The sequence below is a fragment of the Rhinoderma darwinii genome, chromosome 5, assembly GCF_050947455.1.
Source record: "Rhinoderma darwinii isolate aRhiDar2 chromosome 5, aRhiDar2.hap1, whole genome shotgun sequence".
Lineage (NCBI taxonomy): Eukaryota > Metazoa > Chordata > Amphibia > Anura > Rhinodermatidae > Rhinoderma > Rhinoderma darwinii.
The window spans coordinates 210,413,023-210,428,037 of record NC_134691.1 but is presented as its reverse complement, the minus strand read 5'-3'; the positions used below and the strand labels follow the sequence as shown (position 1 = coordinate 210,428,037).

At 46.1% G+C, this 15,015-nt stretch overlaps 1 protein-coding gene across 1 annotated transcript in view; it reads left to right on the top strand.

Annotated features, from left to right (window-relative positions):
* ADCY2 (adenylate cyclase 2) overlaps window positions 1–15,015 on the top strand; it is an 831,331-nt gene that overhangs the window by 632,472 nt on the left and 183,844 nt on the right. Inside the window, exon 17 of the mRNA XM_075826916.1 lies at window positions 2,071–2,190. Coding sequence (XP_075683031.1) covers window positions 2,071–2,190 — 120 coding nt within the window. The remainder of the gene's footprint in view (window positions 1–2,070; window positions 2,191–15,015) is intronic.

Here is a 15,015-nt window from a genome sequence, read left to right as displayed (position 1 = left end):
TAGATGCCGCCGCAGAGTCCTCTGTAGATGCCGCCGCAGAGTCCTCTGTAGATGCCGCCGCAGTGTCCTCTGTAGATGCCGCCGCAGTGTCCTCTGTAGATGCCGCCGCAGTGTCCTCTGTAGATGCCGCCCCAGTGTCCTCTGTAGATGCTGCCACAGTGTCCTCTGTAGATAATGCCACAATGCCCTCTGTAGATAATGCAACACACCCCTAGATAATGCCACAGTGCCCTCTGTAGATAATGCAACACACCCCTAGATATTGCCACAGTGCCCTCTGTAGATGCTGCCACAGTGTCCTCTGTAGATGCTGCCACAGTGCCCTCTGTAGATGCTGCCACAGTGCCCTCTGTAGATGCAGCCACAGTGTCCTCTGAAGATGCTGCCACAGTGTCCTCTGTAGATGCTGCCACAGTGTCCTCTGTAGATGGTGCCACAGTTCCCTCCGTAGATGCTGCCACAGTGCCCTCCGTAGATGCTGCACAGTGCCCTCCGCAGATGCTGCCACAGTGCCCTCCGCAGATGCTGCCACAGTGATGTCAGGGGCTTGCTTAGAGCTGGAGTCCAGGAGCAGAGCCGCTTCTAGCACTCTGCCTGGGATTCCAGTTCTGCTCCTGACATCACTGTCCATATATGGACAGAGGAGATGTCAGGGGCAACCCCAGAGCTGGAGTCCTGGGCAGAGCGCTAGTAGGCTCTTCCTGGGACTCCAGCTGTGGTCCTGACATCACTGGGACTCCTGCTCTGGGGAAGCCCCTGACATCATTGTCAATGTATGGACAGTGATGTCAGGGTATTCCACAGAGTCTCGGAGCAGAGCCTATACTAGCGCTCTGCCCGGGACTCCGCTCTGGGGAAGACCCTGCACACTATCCATATATGGACAGCGATGTCAGGGATTTCCACAGAGTCCCGGAGCAGAGTCTGTACTAGAGCTCTGCACTGGACTCCGGCTCTGGGGAAGCCCCAGACATCGCGTGTCCAAACATGGACACCTATGTCAGGGAATTCGACAGAGTCCCGGAGCAGAGCTTGTATTAGCGCTCTGCTCGGGACTCCGCTCTGGGGAAGACCCTGACACACTGTCCATTTATGGACAGCGATGTCAGGGAATTCCACAGAGTCCCGGAGCAGAGCCAATATTAGCACTCTGCACGGAACTCCGGCTCTGGGGAAGCCCCAGACATCGCTGTTCATATGTGGACAGCGATGTCAGGGAATTCCAGAGTCTCGGAGCAGAGTCGAACCTAGCAGCTCTGTGTCCCGCGGGCCGCAGATGACAGCCCCAGGGGCCGCATGTGGCCCGTGGGCCGCGTGCTTGAGACCCCTGGTCTAACTGCTCGATTTTAGAACATATTGAAAGAATGGTTTTTGAACTTAGTTTAATATATGACAACTCTTCTATAGTACTTGACATTGTGATGGGTGGTTTGAGATGGGATGGGAAAGTTTTTGTTTTTTTTAAATATAGTGATTCTATTTTACCTCCTCTTTTAGAGGTAATTAGTAACTTTATTGGAGTCTTCATGACCAGACACTGTTTAGTCACTTTTAGCTAGCGTTAGTTAAACAGCTATACATTTTTTTTATATGTTGGGCTAGCAACGTGATTTTTGCAAGTTTTCTTTTGTGAAGAATGCAGGTTTCTTTTCTTATAATTTTTATACATAATTTGTGCTTTTTCAGATGTTTTAGGCTTATTGTTTGAAAAAATATAAAAGAAAAAAAAAAACTTTTTTACATTTTTAGCTCATTTTGTCTAGAAATTATATAGCATTACCCTAAAATAGACTTTTAATTTGTGAACGACATTGTCTCCTGTAAATTTTGGCAGAATACATATCTATTTTAGGATAATTTGGTCAGGTCTAGTGTTACGACAATGATTAGCGGGGGAAACTTTTTGTTGGTTGGCATTTGATTTTGGGGTTTTTATAACATTTATTTTATTTTTACTTTTATTTTTTATTAGAAAAGACCATTAGCAGACTTTATTATTTGATGTTCTTTAATGATGTCGGAAATAAGAAATAAATTCAGGAAATTAACCAATATCTTGTTTTATTGCAGTTTTTCTTGGACGATGATTTAATTTCTATACATTCATTGTACAACACGTCAAATTCTAGTTCATTTGTTTCCATGGAAGAAAAACAATGGCTTGTTTATAACAATTTCTATTTCCTTCCGGTGAGTGCATCTTTATTTATTCTTCTCTATTACACATGGTTATATAGTTTAAACAACTTATGCTAATATAATAGTATACCTGATATATATAAACTTTTTAATTGACTTACATTTAAAATGTAGTTGTTTTATCCATGCAAATTCTGTGTGAATTTACTGCTGCTAGGTGCATCTCTTCCTGTAATCTGCTGCTCACCTCCTGTTGTTAAACAAAATCTGTCCCTAGTTACAGAGCAGAAGAGACAAAGTGCAGGGACTGGGGGTGGGTGTCTCTGCCAAAGCAAACTGCAGTGTCTTCAGAGCCTGCCCATAGTAGTATATGGAATGGGTAGGGGGGAAGGAAAAGGGACACAGACACACTGCAGTAAAAGAAGTCTATAGAGAGGGGGGAGCAGGAGGATGGAGCAGTAGAAGAGAAAGAGACACAGACACACTTCCCCCGAGAAGTCTATGGAGAGGTGAGGGGGAACAGGAGGTGGGATAAGAGAGAGACAGACAGACACAGACACGCTGACCATAGAAGTCTATGGAGAGAGGAGGGAGATCAGGAGAAGGGAGTTAGGAAAGAGAGACACTGACACGCTGCCCATAAAAGTCTATGGAGAGGGGATGGGAAGCAGGAGGAGAGAGCAAGGATAGAAGGACACAGACTTGTTGCCCATAGAAGTCTATGAAGAGGGGAGTGGGGAGCAGGAGAGGGGAGCAGGAGCAGAGAGAAAGAGACACAGATGCTGCTTCCCATAGAAGACTATAGAGAAGGGAGGGGGGAAGGAGGAGAGAGCAAAGCGTGAGACACAGACATGTTACCCATAGAAGTTTATGGAGAGGGAAGGGGGAGCAGGAGCACAGGGGGGACACAGGTTGCTGGTAAGAGCTCATTCTAACCCCAGTGCTGGATTCTCAACTACACTGCTCATTATTTCTATATAATGTCCTCAATGCTGCTGCAGCTTAGATAGATAGATAGATAGATAGATAGATAGATAGATAGATAGATAGATAGATAGATAGATAGATAGATAGATAGATAGATAGATAGATAGATAGACAAATAGCAAGAAAGCAGCACTGTGATTATATAGACAGTCTGAATGCAAGCCCTTGAATACAAATCCAGTATCCAAACAAAATATAAAAAATCTAAGATTGGCAGCACTCCAGCAGTTTAGTAGAAAAGGATGAACTTTATTCACCTCTGCAACGTTTCCGCTCCCGCAATGGAGGCTTTCTTAAGCTGCCAATCTTTGCTTCTTTTTTTTTTTAGATCGATACATAGATACATATAGGAGAGCAGGATTTTACTCTTCTAAGTGTGCAGTGTTTTAAAGACATGATAGCCATTAGGCTCCACCCACTAGCTTGAAGAAAACTGAGAATTACAGATTGTAACGTCCATGGCTGCGGGCCCTCAGCTCCAATCTCCCCCTGACAGCCGCAGCCACGAGTCGGCAAGCACTAGCCCCAGCCTCCTCAGGAGACGCCAGCGCTCACTTCCACTCACCTCAGTTGGATCCCGTAGGGACTTTTGATGAACTTTGAACCCGTGAGTACCCTGGACTATAAGAGGGGACCAGCCCCCTGCTTGGATGCCTGAGCGTTGTTTCCCTAGTTTGTCTATGCAATGGTCTCCTAGTGTGTTCCTGTTCCTGTTCCCTGCATGCCATACTATCCTGGTCGAGTACTGTGCTGTACCAAAGTCGTGTCCTGCTGTATTCCACCCCTGACCTGCTTCACCTCGCCTGACGTCTACCTGCTGCCTAGTCCCAGCCGAGCCTGCCTTGCTGCTGTCCGAGCTGTCACAGGTACCTATACAAACTATAGACATTAACCTGCGCCCTGTTGACCAGCTGCCTTACTGCCAAGGCGGTACGGCCCAGTGGGTCTACAGACCCTTCGTGACAGTACGCTCAGGCCATGGACCCCGCTGATCGATTCAAGACTATGACGACGTCTCAAGAGATGCGGGCGGATATGCTAGACCTCCGGTCTCGACAGGACCAACTCCTCCAGGCGTTGAACATTCTTGCACGTCGGCAGGAGGCACAAGCTGCCGTTCCTCCTACTACACCTCCTGGCAGTGTTGACCCGTGTCTTTCTTTGCCACTTCCTGACCGCTATGATGGAGACGCAAGTACCTGTCATGAATTTCTGAATCAGTGCCAGATACACTTCAGTCTGTATAATAGGACATTTTCGTCTGATGGCGCAAGGGTCGCTTTCATCATCTCTCTCCTCACTGGCAAGGCTCCTGCATGGGCGAACCCTATCTGAGAGGGACAAGGACCAGAGACCCGTGACTTCCAAGCCTTCCTCCGGTCTTTTGGTATGGTGTTTGAGGAGCCTGGTCGGGTCTCATCTGCAGCGGCTTCTTTGATTAACCTACGCCAAGGAGACACCTCCGTGAGTGAGTATGCCATCCACTTCCGCACCCTGGTGGGAGAGCTGTTATGGAACAATGAGGCCCTGGTGGCTGCATACTGGCATGGACTGGCTCCTAAAATTTAGGATGAACTTGCCACTCGGGATCTGCCGACTACCCTGGATGACCTCTTCCTTCTGTCCGCCCGGATTGATATACGGATCCGAGAATGCCTCCAAGAGGTTCAACGGGAGGGAGTCCTTCCCAGTCTGGCTCCTACTTTGCAGCAAACCCTGCTGTCCTCAGATGTCGATCCTCCTAAGGAGTCTGTGATAATGGACCAGTGTAAGCTATCCACCCAGGAGAGACAACACAGACGCACTTCTGGACTCTGTCTTTATTGCGGCCTCGGTGGCCATCTTGTGCGCCTGTGTCCCCAAAGTTCCCAAAGCCTAGGGTTGCTAGGAGTGACAACTTTGGGTAAGAATGGACTTGCGTCTAATTTGTCCATACCTGTGACCATAGTGTCCGGTGAGAGAACGCATCAGGTCTCTGCGTATCTGGACTCTGGATCCGCTGCTAATTTCATCCGTAGAGACCTGGTGGACCTTCTTCAATTACCCACCACCCTTCTGGAGAGCCTGTTCACAGTTGCTTCAGTAAATGGACTACCTCTGCCAGACCCAGTTATAGCTGTGACCTAGCCGCTGAGGCTCCAAGTAGGGGTTCTTCACTCCGAACTTCTGTCGTTCTATGTCCTATCCAAAGTTGTTAACCCTTTGTTGCTGGGTCTGCCTTGGCTCCGATTGCATGCCCCAGTCCAGGACTGAAATTCTGGAGAGGTTCTCCAGTGGGGCCCTGAGTGTCAAAGCCGTTGCCTGGTGCAGATTAGTTCGGTTCATCCTTCTTTGCCTCGGTCATTGGCAGGATTGCCGAGTCGTTATGCTGCATTTTCGGACGTCTTCAGCAAGAGGGAGGCAGAGTCATTGCCTCCACATCGGGCGTATGACTGCCCTATCGAACTGATTCCTGGTGCATCCCTTCCCCATGGTAGGGTATATCCTCTCTCCTTGCCAGAGACTGTCCATGTCCGCCTATGTGAGAGAGAACTTGGAGAGGGGCTTCATACGAAAGTCTTCCTCCCCGGCAGGAGCCGGGTTCTTCTTTGTCAAAAAGAAAGATGGCTCTCTTTGTCCTTGTATCAACTACCGAAGTCTCAACCAGATCACGGTGAAGAATAAATATTCGTTGCCACTGATCTCTGAACTGTTTGATCGTATACGTGGTGCCAAGATTTTTTCTAAACTAGACCTGCGTGGGGCTTACAACCTAGTCCGGATTCACCAGGGTGATGAATGGAAGACTGCATTTAACACCCGTGATGGACACTATGACTATCTAGTAATGCCCTTTGGCCTGTGTAATGCTCCCGCGGTCTTCCAGGTGTTTGTTAATGAAATTTTCCGTGACTTCCTCTATGTTTGTGTTGTGGTCTATCTTGATGACATCTTGATTTTTTTCTCCAGATCCTATGACGCATCAGAGACATGTCCGTCAAGTTTTGCTACGGTTAAGGGAGAATCGTCTGTACGCCAAGTTGGAGAAGTGCGTGTTTGACAGAGATGCTCTACCCTTCCTGGGCTACATTGTCTCGAGTCGAGGTCTCGAGACGGATCCTGAGAAGGTAAAGTCTGTCCTGCAATGGCCACGCCCTCAAGGCTTGAGGGTCGTACAGCGCTTTTTGGGATTCGCCAATTTTTACAGACAGTTTATTCCTAACTTCTCCTCGCTGACTTCTCCCATCTCTAACCTCACTAAGAAGGGCATGAACGCCAAGGTGTTGACTCCTGAGGCAGAATCCGCATTCAATAGCCTGAAGAGTGCCTTCACGTCAGCCTCTATCCTCCATCCTAATGGCAGTCGACCGCATGAAACGGAAGGCTGACACAAGGAGAAGAGAACCTCTTCAGTTTCTTCCTGGCACGAAGGTCTGGCTGTCTTCTAGGAATATCCGACTAAGGGTGCCATCATGCAAATTTTCTCCCAGGTTTCTCAGACCCTTCGAGATCCTACAGCAGATCAACCCTGTCGCCTACAAGCTTCGGCTGCCTCCTACCCTCAAGATCCCCATCTCCTTCCATGTCTCCCTCCTGAAGCCGGTGGTTCTGAACCGCTATACCAAGACTCCTAGCCCTGCGGTTGCCTCCAGCGGCCCTTCAGACACCTTTGAGGTTAAGGAGATCTTGGACACCAAGAAAGTGAGAGGAAAGACTTTTTATTTGGTGGATTGGAGGGGGTTTGGTCCTGAAGAGAGGTCTTGGGAGCCAGAGGACAACCTCAATGCTCCTACTCTTCTCTCTCGCCCTGGTCCCAAGAAGAGGGGGCGTAAGAGGGGGATACTGTAATGTCCGCGGCTGCGGGCCGTCCGCTCCAATCTCCCCCTGACTGCCACAGCCACGAGTCGGCAAGCGCTGGCCCCAGCCTCCTCTACAGGAGACGCCAGCGCTCGCTTCCACTCACCTCAGCCATATCCCGTAGGGTGCGCGCGCACTCTCGTGCCCACTCTTAATGGGGCAGTGCGCACACCGGACTTTTGATGAACTTTGAACCCGTGAGTACCCTGGACTATAAGATGGGTCCAGCCCCCTGCTTCGATGCCCGAGCATTGTTGTGGTTTCCATAGTTTGTCTATGCAATGATCTCCAAGTGTGTTCCTGTTCCCTGCATTCCATACTATCCTGGTCGTGTACTGTGCTGTGCCAAAGTCGTGTCATGCTGTATTCCACACCTGACGTGCTTCACCTCGCCTGAAGTCTACCTGCTGCTTAGTCCCAGCCGAGCCTGCCTTGCTACTGTCCGAGCTGCCACAGCTACCTATACGAACTATAGACATTGACCTGCGCCCTGTTGGCCAGCTGCCTTACCGCCAAGGTAGTATGGCCCAGTGGGTCCACAGACCCTTCGTGACACAGATAGTGCCTGCATTGTGGAAAACTGCTAAATAATGTTGGATACAAGTCATATAATGGCCAGAAATAGTGTTATTCCTCATGCACGCACATATGACAGCTTATTCTGAAAAGTTACCTGAAAAGTTAGGTGCGCTTTACACAAAATTTGAAATTTATGAATTATTAACAATTTATATATTTCTTATTACTGCCCATCAAACTGAGAAATACTTAGAAAAGCTTTAGCAAAAGAAAATGTCAACCAAAGACATACAATAATCAACTTAGTAAAACAATTAGAGCTCAGTATATTCCACAAAAAATACTCTTCTGTAGGGATTTAACTGGGCCTCCATATTGCATTTCTTTCTCGACTTATCACCGTTTTCATGCTACTCTTTCATGAAAGTTTGTTATAACTGAAGATCTGTTGGACAGGTCGGTTTCACTATTAAGCTTTTTTGGAGTTCTCAGCACAGGCTATATTCACACTGCGTTTTAAGGGGTTTTCCCATGAGAGACATTTATGACACATCCACAGGATATGTCATAAATGCCAGATAGATGCGGGTCCCATCTCTGGGACCCGCACCTATCTCCAGAACGGGGCCCCCTAAACCCTGTTCAGCCGCAGTGTGTTGTGGATGAATGAGGTGTTTTCTGACCATGAAAAACGTTATATGGTCATGAGTTACGTAAACAGTGCCCCGTTCTGGAGATAGGTGCGGGTCCCACATCTATCTGAGATTTATGACATATCCTGCGGATGTGTCATAAATGTCTCACGTGGAAAAAACAATTTAATGGTCTCCATCTCCTGACATATATGTTAAACAAAGGCTGTGACGGATGCCTAAGGCACTGTGTGCATATATGGACAGTGATGTCAGGGGCTTCTCCAGAGCCGGAGTCCCCGGCCAGAGCTCTTCTGATCCTCCGGCTGGGTACTCCAATATTCTTGCTCCTGACATCACTGTCCATATATGGACAGTGACGTCAGGAGCTTTCCTGGGCACAGTGCTTCAGGTAGCGCTGTGCCCAGCGGGGTTCGGGCAACGCGTCCCATTGTATGCCTATACGGTGGAATACTTGTAGCCTTCAAGAGGTATACGTCGGAAGTCCTCACTACTTATAACTCTATCGGAAGGCAAAATGTAGTGTGCACAGACCCTAACAGTGGCATCTGTCCCCCATAGGCTATAATGTTCAAATGTTCACCTTCCAACAAGAGAATAACCCTAAGCACACAGCCAAGACAACAAAGGAGCGGCTTAGGGACAACTCTGTGAATGTCCTTGAGTGGCCTAGTCAGAGCCCTGACTTGAACTCAATAGAACATATCTGGAGGAGACCTAAAAATGGCTGTCCATCGACGGTCCCCATCCAACTTGACAATGCTTGAGAAGATCTGCAGAGAAGAATGGCAGAAAATCTCAAAATCCAAGAGTACAAACCTTGTGTCATCATAAGTAGACTTTAGGCTGTTATTGCTGCCAAAGGTGCTTTAACTAAGTGCAGGCTCTGAATACTTATGACAATGCAAATATTCCTATACAATAAATTAGCAAAGATTACTAAGATTCGGTTTTACTTTGTCATTCTAGGGTATTAAGTGCAGAATGATGGGGGAAAACGTGTTTTGTTTTGTTTTTTTAGCACAAGGCCTCGACATAACAAAATGTGAGAAAATTTAAAGGGTCTGAAGACTTTCCGAATGCAATGTAATGCAATGAAAAATGAATGGCCCTAACAGTCTCATCAGACAATCCTGGGGGCTATTCTCCTTTTGCTTATGCCTCTTAAATGCCACAGTATCAGTATCAATATTGATTGTGGCATCTGTGAGGTAAATTTTTCAGGCACAGAGATTCTTGTTTCTGTCAACCACAGCAAGACTCCTATTTTTGGGTGGGCACAGTCACCAGGTTATGCCATTATGTCCTAATGCAGGTAAAAAACTGCAATTAGGATTTGATAGTATGCCTATTTGCAAGGAGTTATTAATGCATAACATCAAAATATGTCTACATTTTTGGAGATTACCCTTTACTGTTTCTGCATCAGCGCAACAGGTATATCTTGCAAATGCCTCCTTACTGCCTCGGCCTGCTGCTTCCACTTAACTGGTCTTTGTTTAGAATGCAGTCCTGTGATGCCCTATCATTTGACTGTGGCATTTAATCATCCTAATGTGGCGGAATCTCGGAAACCTCTGTAAAAGTTATGGACAATTTGATTTTATTTTTATTTCATTCTACTGATTTTGAGGTAAAAATTATTCTCCCAATAAATCTTTATTAGAAATATTGTAACAGAATTTATTCACTTACATTGCAGGCTGCTCAGTCCCGTTCCAAGTCAAATCTGTCAGTGTAGTACACTGATGGCTCGATCTTCAGTCTGTCTGTCTTCTCTCTGAAATGAAATGCTCATTATGGCTGAATTATAATCAACTTGGCGGTCCAGGCATGCGACATGCAATATATTCATTTGAAATATGTAGCTGATCGCCGGAATGAGAGAATCTATACCTGTGGCGATCAGCTGATTGCTGCTCCGGCTTCTTGTTGAGAAGGTGTTGTCTTCATGAGAAATTAATGTGTGTAGGTAAATGTGTGTAATGTAGTCCATGCACATAGGTATGTATGCATATGTAATTATACTCATAGTGTGGCAAACCATTTTAAATTACTGGGCTAGAGGGGGGGCTCACACTTCTCATACTGCCCAGGGACCATGGTCCATGGTATCCTTAATCCTTCCTGATCCAGGTGTGTAGTGCTTGCTGGAGGTTAGCAACTTGATATCTGGATCAAACTGAGAGTAGACCTCTAAGGAAGCAAACTTCTCTGAATGGTCTTGGAGAGAAATATAAATAGTCAAGAGGCAGAAAATCTGAACGAGAGTAGGAAGAGGGAAAATAAATTATGTTGCTGGAGCAGTTAATGTGAGGGTCATGAGTCCTCCGTGAAGGGGCACCTAGCATAATAGGCAACAGTGAGGATTTTACAACATCAAAACATAACTACTCCTATGCAAATCCTGAAGAGTAGTAAGCAACGGAAAACTCTCCCAATGGATGGGGCCAGAATTGAGAATAGAACCACCACTAGTTTAACCAGGACAAGATCTTTCTAAGGTTGAATAGGTATCTAGTGTAGTTCAGCTTATCTCAGTCAGGAAATGCTGAGGAGAGTGTTTGATTTTGAGAACACTGGAAGGAAAGCGAGATGGGAAAATGCGTTGCAGAAGGAGAGCATGACAGCAGCAGAGGTAGCTTACCTGCATGAGTGGGCCAAGTAGGACAGGTTCTCATGACTAAAAAAGGCTTGTCTAAGCTGAAACATCGGACAATGTTGGAGTAAAACAGGCTTTACAATCACTAAGTTTTGTTCTTTCGTGTGCGAATTGATTTTCAGCAGCACTGACTTGAAGAAGTAACTAAGAGGCCAAAACAAGCAACTAAAACGAATGTGGGAACTTGGGAGTGTGCATTAATCTCAACTGTGCATTGTCCTAAAGAGTGACTGCACTTTCAAACTTTTGATAAGTCATAGAGACATACCAAAGTTTGGATTGGTGAGAGTCTGAGTGCGGAGACCCCCACCGTCACTGGGTCGGTGCAGAAGCGCTCAGCTGAGTGTTGTGCACCTTTGGTTGTGAGCAGCATTTCTCGTCAGACTGAAGACGGCTCACATAGAAGTTGCATGTAAGCCATCGTAAGCCTGACAATGAGCGCTGATCACAGCAAGAGTGCAAAGTGCTCCACTGAGCGCTTCTGCACCTTTGTTTCAGCAACGGTGAGCGTCTCAGTGCTTGGACCCCCACCGATCCAAACTTTTGATATTTCTCTTTGATAAAAAAAAAAGAAAGTGCAGTTACTCTTTAAAGAGGCTCTGTCACCACATTATAAGTGCCCTATCTTGTACATGATGTGATCGGTGCTGTAATGTAGATTACAGCAGTGTTTTTTATTTAGAAAAACAATAATTTTTGACTGATTTACGACCTATATTAGCTTTATTCTAATGAGTTTCTCAATGGACAACTGGGCGTGTTTTACTATATGACCAAGTGGGCGTTGTACAGTGGAGTGTATGACAGTGACCAATCAGCGTCATACACTTCTCTCCATTCATTTACTCTGCAGTTGGCGATATAGCTATATCGCTATTTACAGCATCATACACACAAACTAACATTACTGCATTGTCCTGATAATGAATATACATTACATCCAGCCAGGACGTGATGTGTATTCAGAATCCTGACCACTTCTGTAGCGTCTGTGTGATTTACAGCACAGCACAGCGAGATCTCGCTGTGAATGACAGTTTACAGCGTAATCTCGTGAGACTACGCCTTCTATGCTGTAACTCACAGAGACGCTACAGAAGTGGTCAGGAGAATGAATACTCATTCTCATACTGGCTGGAGGTAATGTATATTCATTGTCATGACACATGAGTAGCGTTATAGTGTGTTTATGTGACTGGACATAGCGATATAGCTATATCGCTATCTGCAGTGTAAATGAATGGAGAGGAGTGTATGACGCTGATTGGTCAGCATCATACACTCCTCTGTATAATGTCCACTTGGTCAAATCGTAAAACATGCCCAGTTGTCCATTGAGAAACTCATTAGCATAAAGCTAATGTAGGTCATAACTCTAAATAGAAAACACTGCTGTAATCTACATTACAGCACCAATCATATTATGTAGAATATAGGCCACTTATAATGTGGTGACAGAGCCCCTTTAAGTGTGATTTATGATTCAGTGGAGGAGTATTTATAAATCCTGCAACAAATAGCGGAGTGCATATTTGTTTATATATATATATATATATATATATATATAGCAAACATAGAATGGTGACAGCACCCTGCGACACTAATGCCACCTAAACCACTAAATATAAATAAATATGCACTAAAGCTAAATCTACTTACAAATAGGGAGGTTCTTAGTGCACATTTTGATCAAAAAGTGTTAGCCCATATATATATATACACTACCGTTCAAAAGTTTGGTGTCACCCAGACAATTTTGTGTTTTCCATGAAAACTCACACTTCTATTTATCAAATGAGTTGCAAAATGACTAGAAAATATAGTCAAGACATTGACAAGGTTAGAAATAATGATTTTTATTTGAAATAATAATTTTCTCCTTCAAACTTTGCTTTCGTCAAAGAATGCTCCATTTGCAGGAATTACAGCATTGCAGACCTTTGGCATTCTAGCTGTTAATTTGCTGAGGTAATCGGGAAAAATTTCACCCCATGCTTCCAGAAGGCCCTCCCACAAGTTGGATTGGCTTGATGGGCACTTCTTGCATACCATACGGTCAAGCTGCTCCCATAACAGCTCTATGGGGTTGAGATCTGGTGACTGCGCTGGCTACTCCATTACAGATAGAATACCAGCTGCCTCCTTCTTCCCTAAATAGTTCTTGCATAATTTGGAGGTGTGCTTTGGGTCATTGTCCTGTTGTAGGATGAAATTGGCTCCAATCAAGCACTGTCCACAGGGTATGGCATGGCGTTGCAAAATGGAGTGATAGCCTTCCTTACTCAAAATCCCTTTTGCCTTGTACAAATCTCCCAATTTACCAGCACCAAAGCAACCCCAGACCATCACATTACCTCCACCATGCTTGACAGATGGCGTCAGGCACTCTTCCAGCATATTTTCAGTTGTTCTGCGTCTCACAAATGTTCTTCTGTGTGATCCAAACACCTCAAACTTCGATTCGTCTGTCCATAACACTTTTGTCCAATCTTCCTCTGTCCAATGTCTGTGTGCTTTTGCCCATATTAATCTTTTCCTTTTATTAGCCAGTCTCAGATATGGTTTTTTCTTTGCCACTCTTCCCTGAAGGCCAGCATCCCGGAGTCGCCTCTTCTCTGTAGACGTTGACACTGGCGTTTTGCAGGTACTATTTAATGAAGCTGCCAGTTGAGGACCTGTGAGGCGTCTATTTCTCAAACTATAGACTCTAATGTACTTGTCTTGTTGCTCAGTTGTGCAGCGGGGCCTCCCACTTCTCTTTCTACTCTGGTTAGAGCCTGTTTGTGCTGTCCTCTGAAGGGAGTAGTACACACCGTTGTAGGAAATCTTCAGTTTCTTGGCAATTTCTCGCATGGAATAACCTTCATTTCTAAGAACAAGAATAGACTGTTGAGTTTCACATGAAAGCTCTTTTTTTCTAGCCATTTTGAGAGTTTAATCAAACCCACAAATGTAATGCTCCATATTCTCAACTAGCTCAAAGGAAGGTCAGTTTTATAGCTCCTCTAAACAGCAAAACTGTTTACAGCGGTGCTAACATAATTGCACAAGGGTTTTCAAGTGTTTTCTAATCATCCTGTAATGATGGGGGTAGGGAAACGGACAAGTGAGCCCTAATCTACCTGCCACTCTGTCTCTGCCTACTTGCAATGACCCGCCCTAGGCGACAGGGTACAACTGGGCGGCGATCCCTACGTTCAGTAAGTGCACGAGACAAACAGACAAGGGTACACAAAGCTAATGGAAATGGGGCAGTTGCCCACGGCAACACCGTGAGCAACAAGAGTGGTGAACGAGCCGAGTCAAACCAGGAGTGCACGAGGTACCAAACGCAGAGCAGGAGAATAGTCAGTAAGCCAGGGTCAGTATGGAGCAGGATCAAATAGTAGAAGCTGTAGCTGGGCCAGGAAACCACACAAGAAGAATCACAAGCAAAGGAGGAACAGCAAAGGCAGGTATAAATAGACAGAGGGCGGGAGCTAGCTCCGTCTGGCCAGGCTGTGATAGGCTTTCCCACTCCTAAGCCTGCCATCCTGAGTGGTGGAAGATGGAGTCAGTCTCAGAGACATGGACTTAGGTGCAGACTGATTACCTATGGGCGTATACACAGAAGTAGTGCCTGGCAGATCCTTTACAGTACCCCCCCTTTTATGAGGGGCAACCAGACCCTTTCTAAGTGGACCTGGTTTATTGGGGAAACGAAGGTGGAACTTCCTGACCAATACCCCAGCGTGAACATCCCGGGCGGGTACCCAAGTCCTCTCCTCAGGCCCGTATCCTCTCCAATTGACCAGGTACTGGAGGGAGCCTTGGACCATCTTGCTGTCCACAATCTTGGCCACCTCGAATTCCACCCCCTCAGGGGTGAGAACGGGAACAGGAGGTTTCCTCAAATCGGTGATAAAATCCATGGAGATATGGGTCCAAGGTCTCTGGGGAATGGGCAAAGAACGTAGTAAACCCGCTGGTCGGGACCTGGGAGTCTTGGACCTAGCACAAACCTCACAAGCGGCGACGTAGGCCTTAACGTCTTTAGGCAACCCAGGCCACCAATAGTTTCTGGCAATGAGGTGTTTGGTACCCAGGACGCCTGGATGACCAGATAGTGCGGAGTCATGATTTTCCCTAAGTACCCTTAGCCGGAATTGCAGGGGAACAAACAGCTTGTCCTCAGGAAGTTTCCCGGGAGCTGAACCTTGATCAGCCGCAATTTCAGAG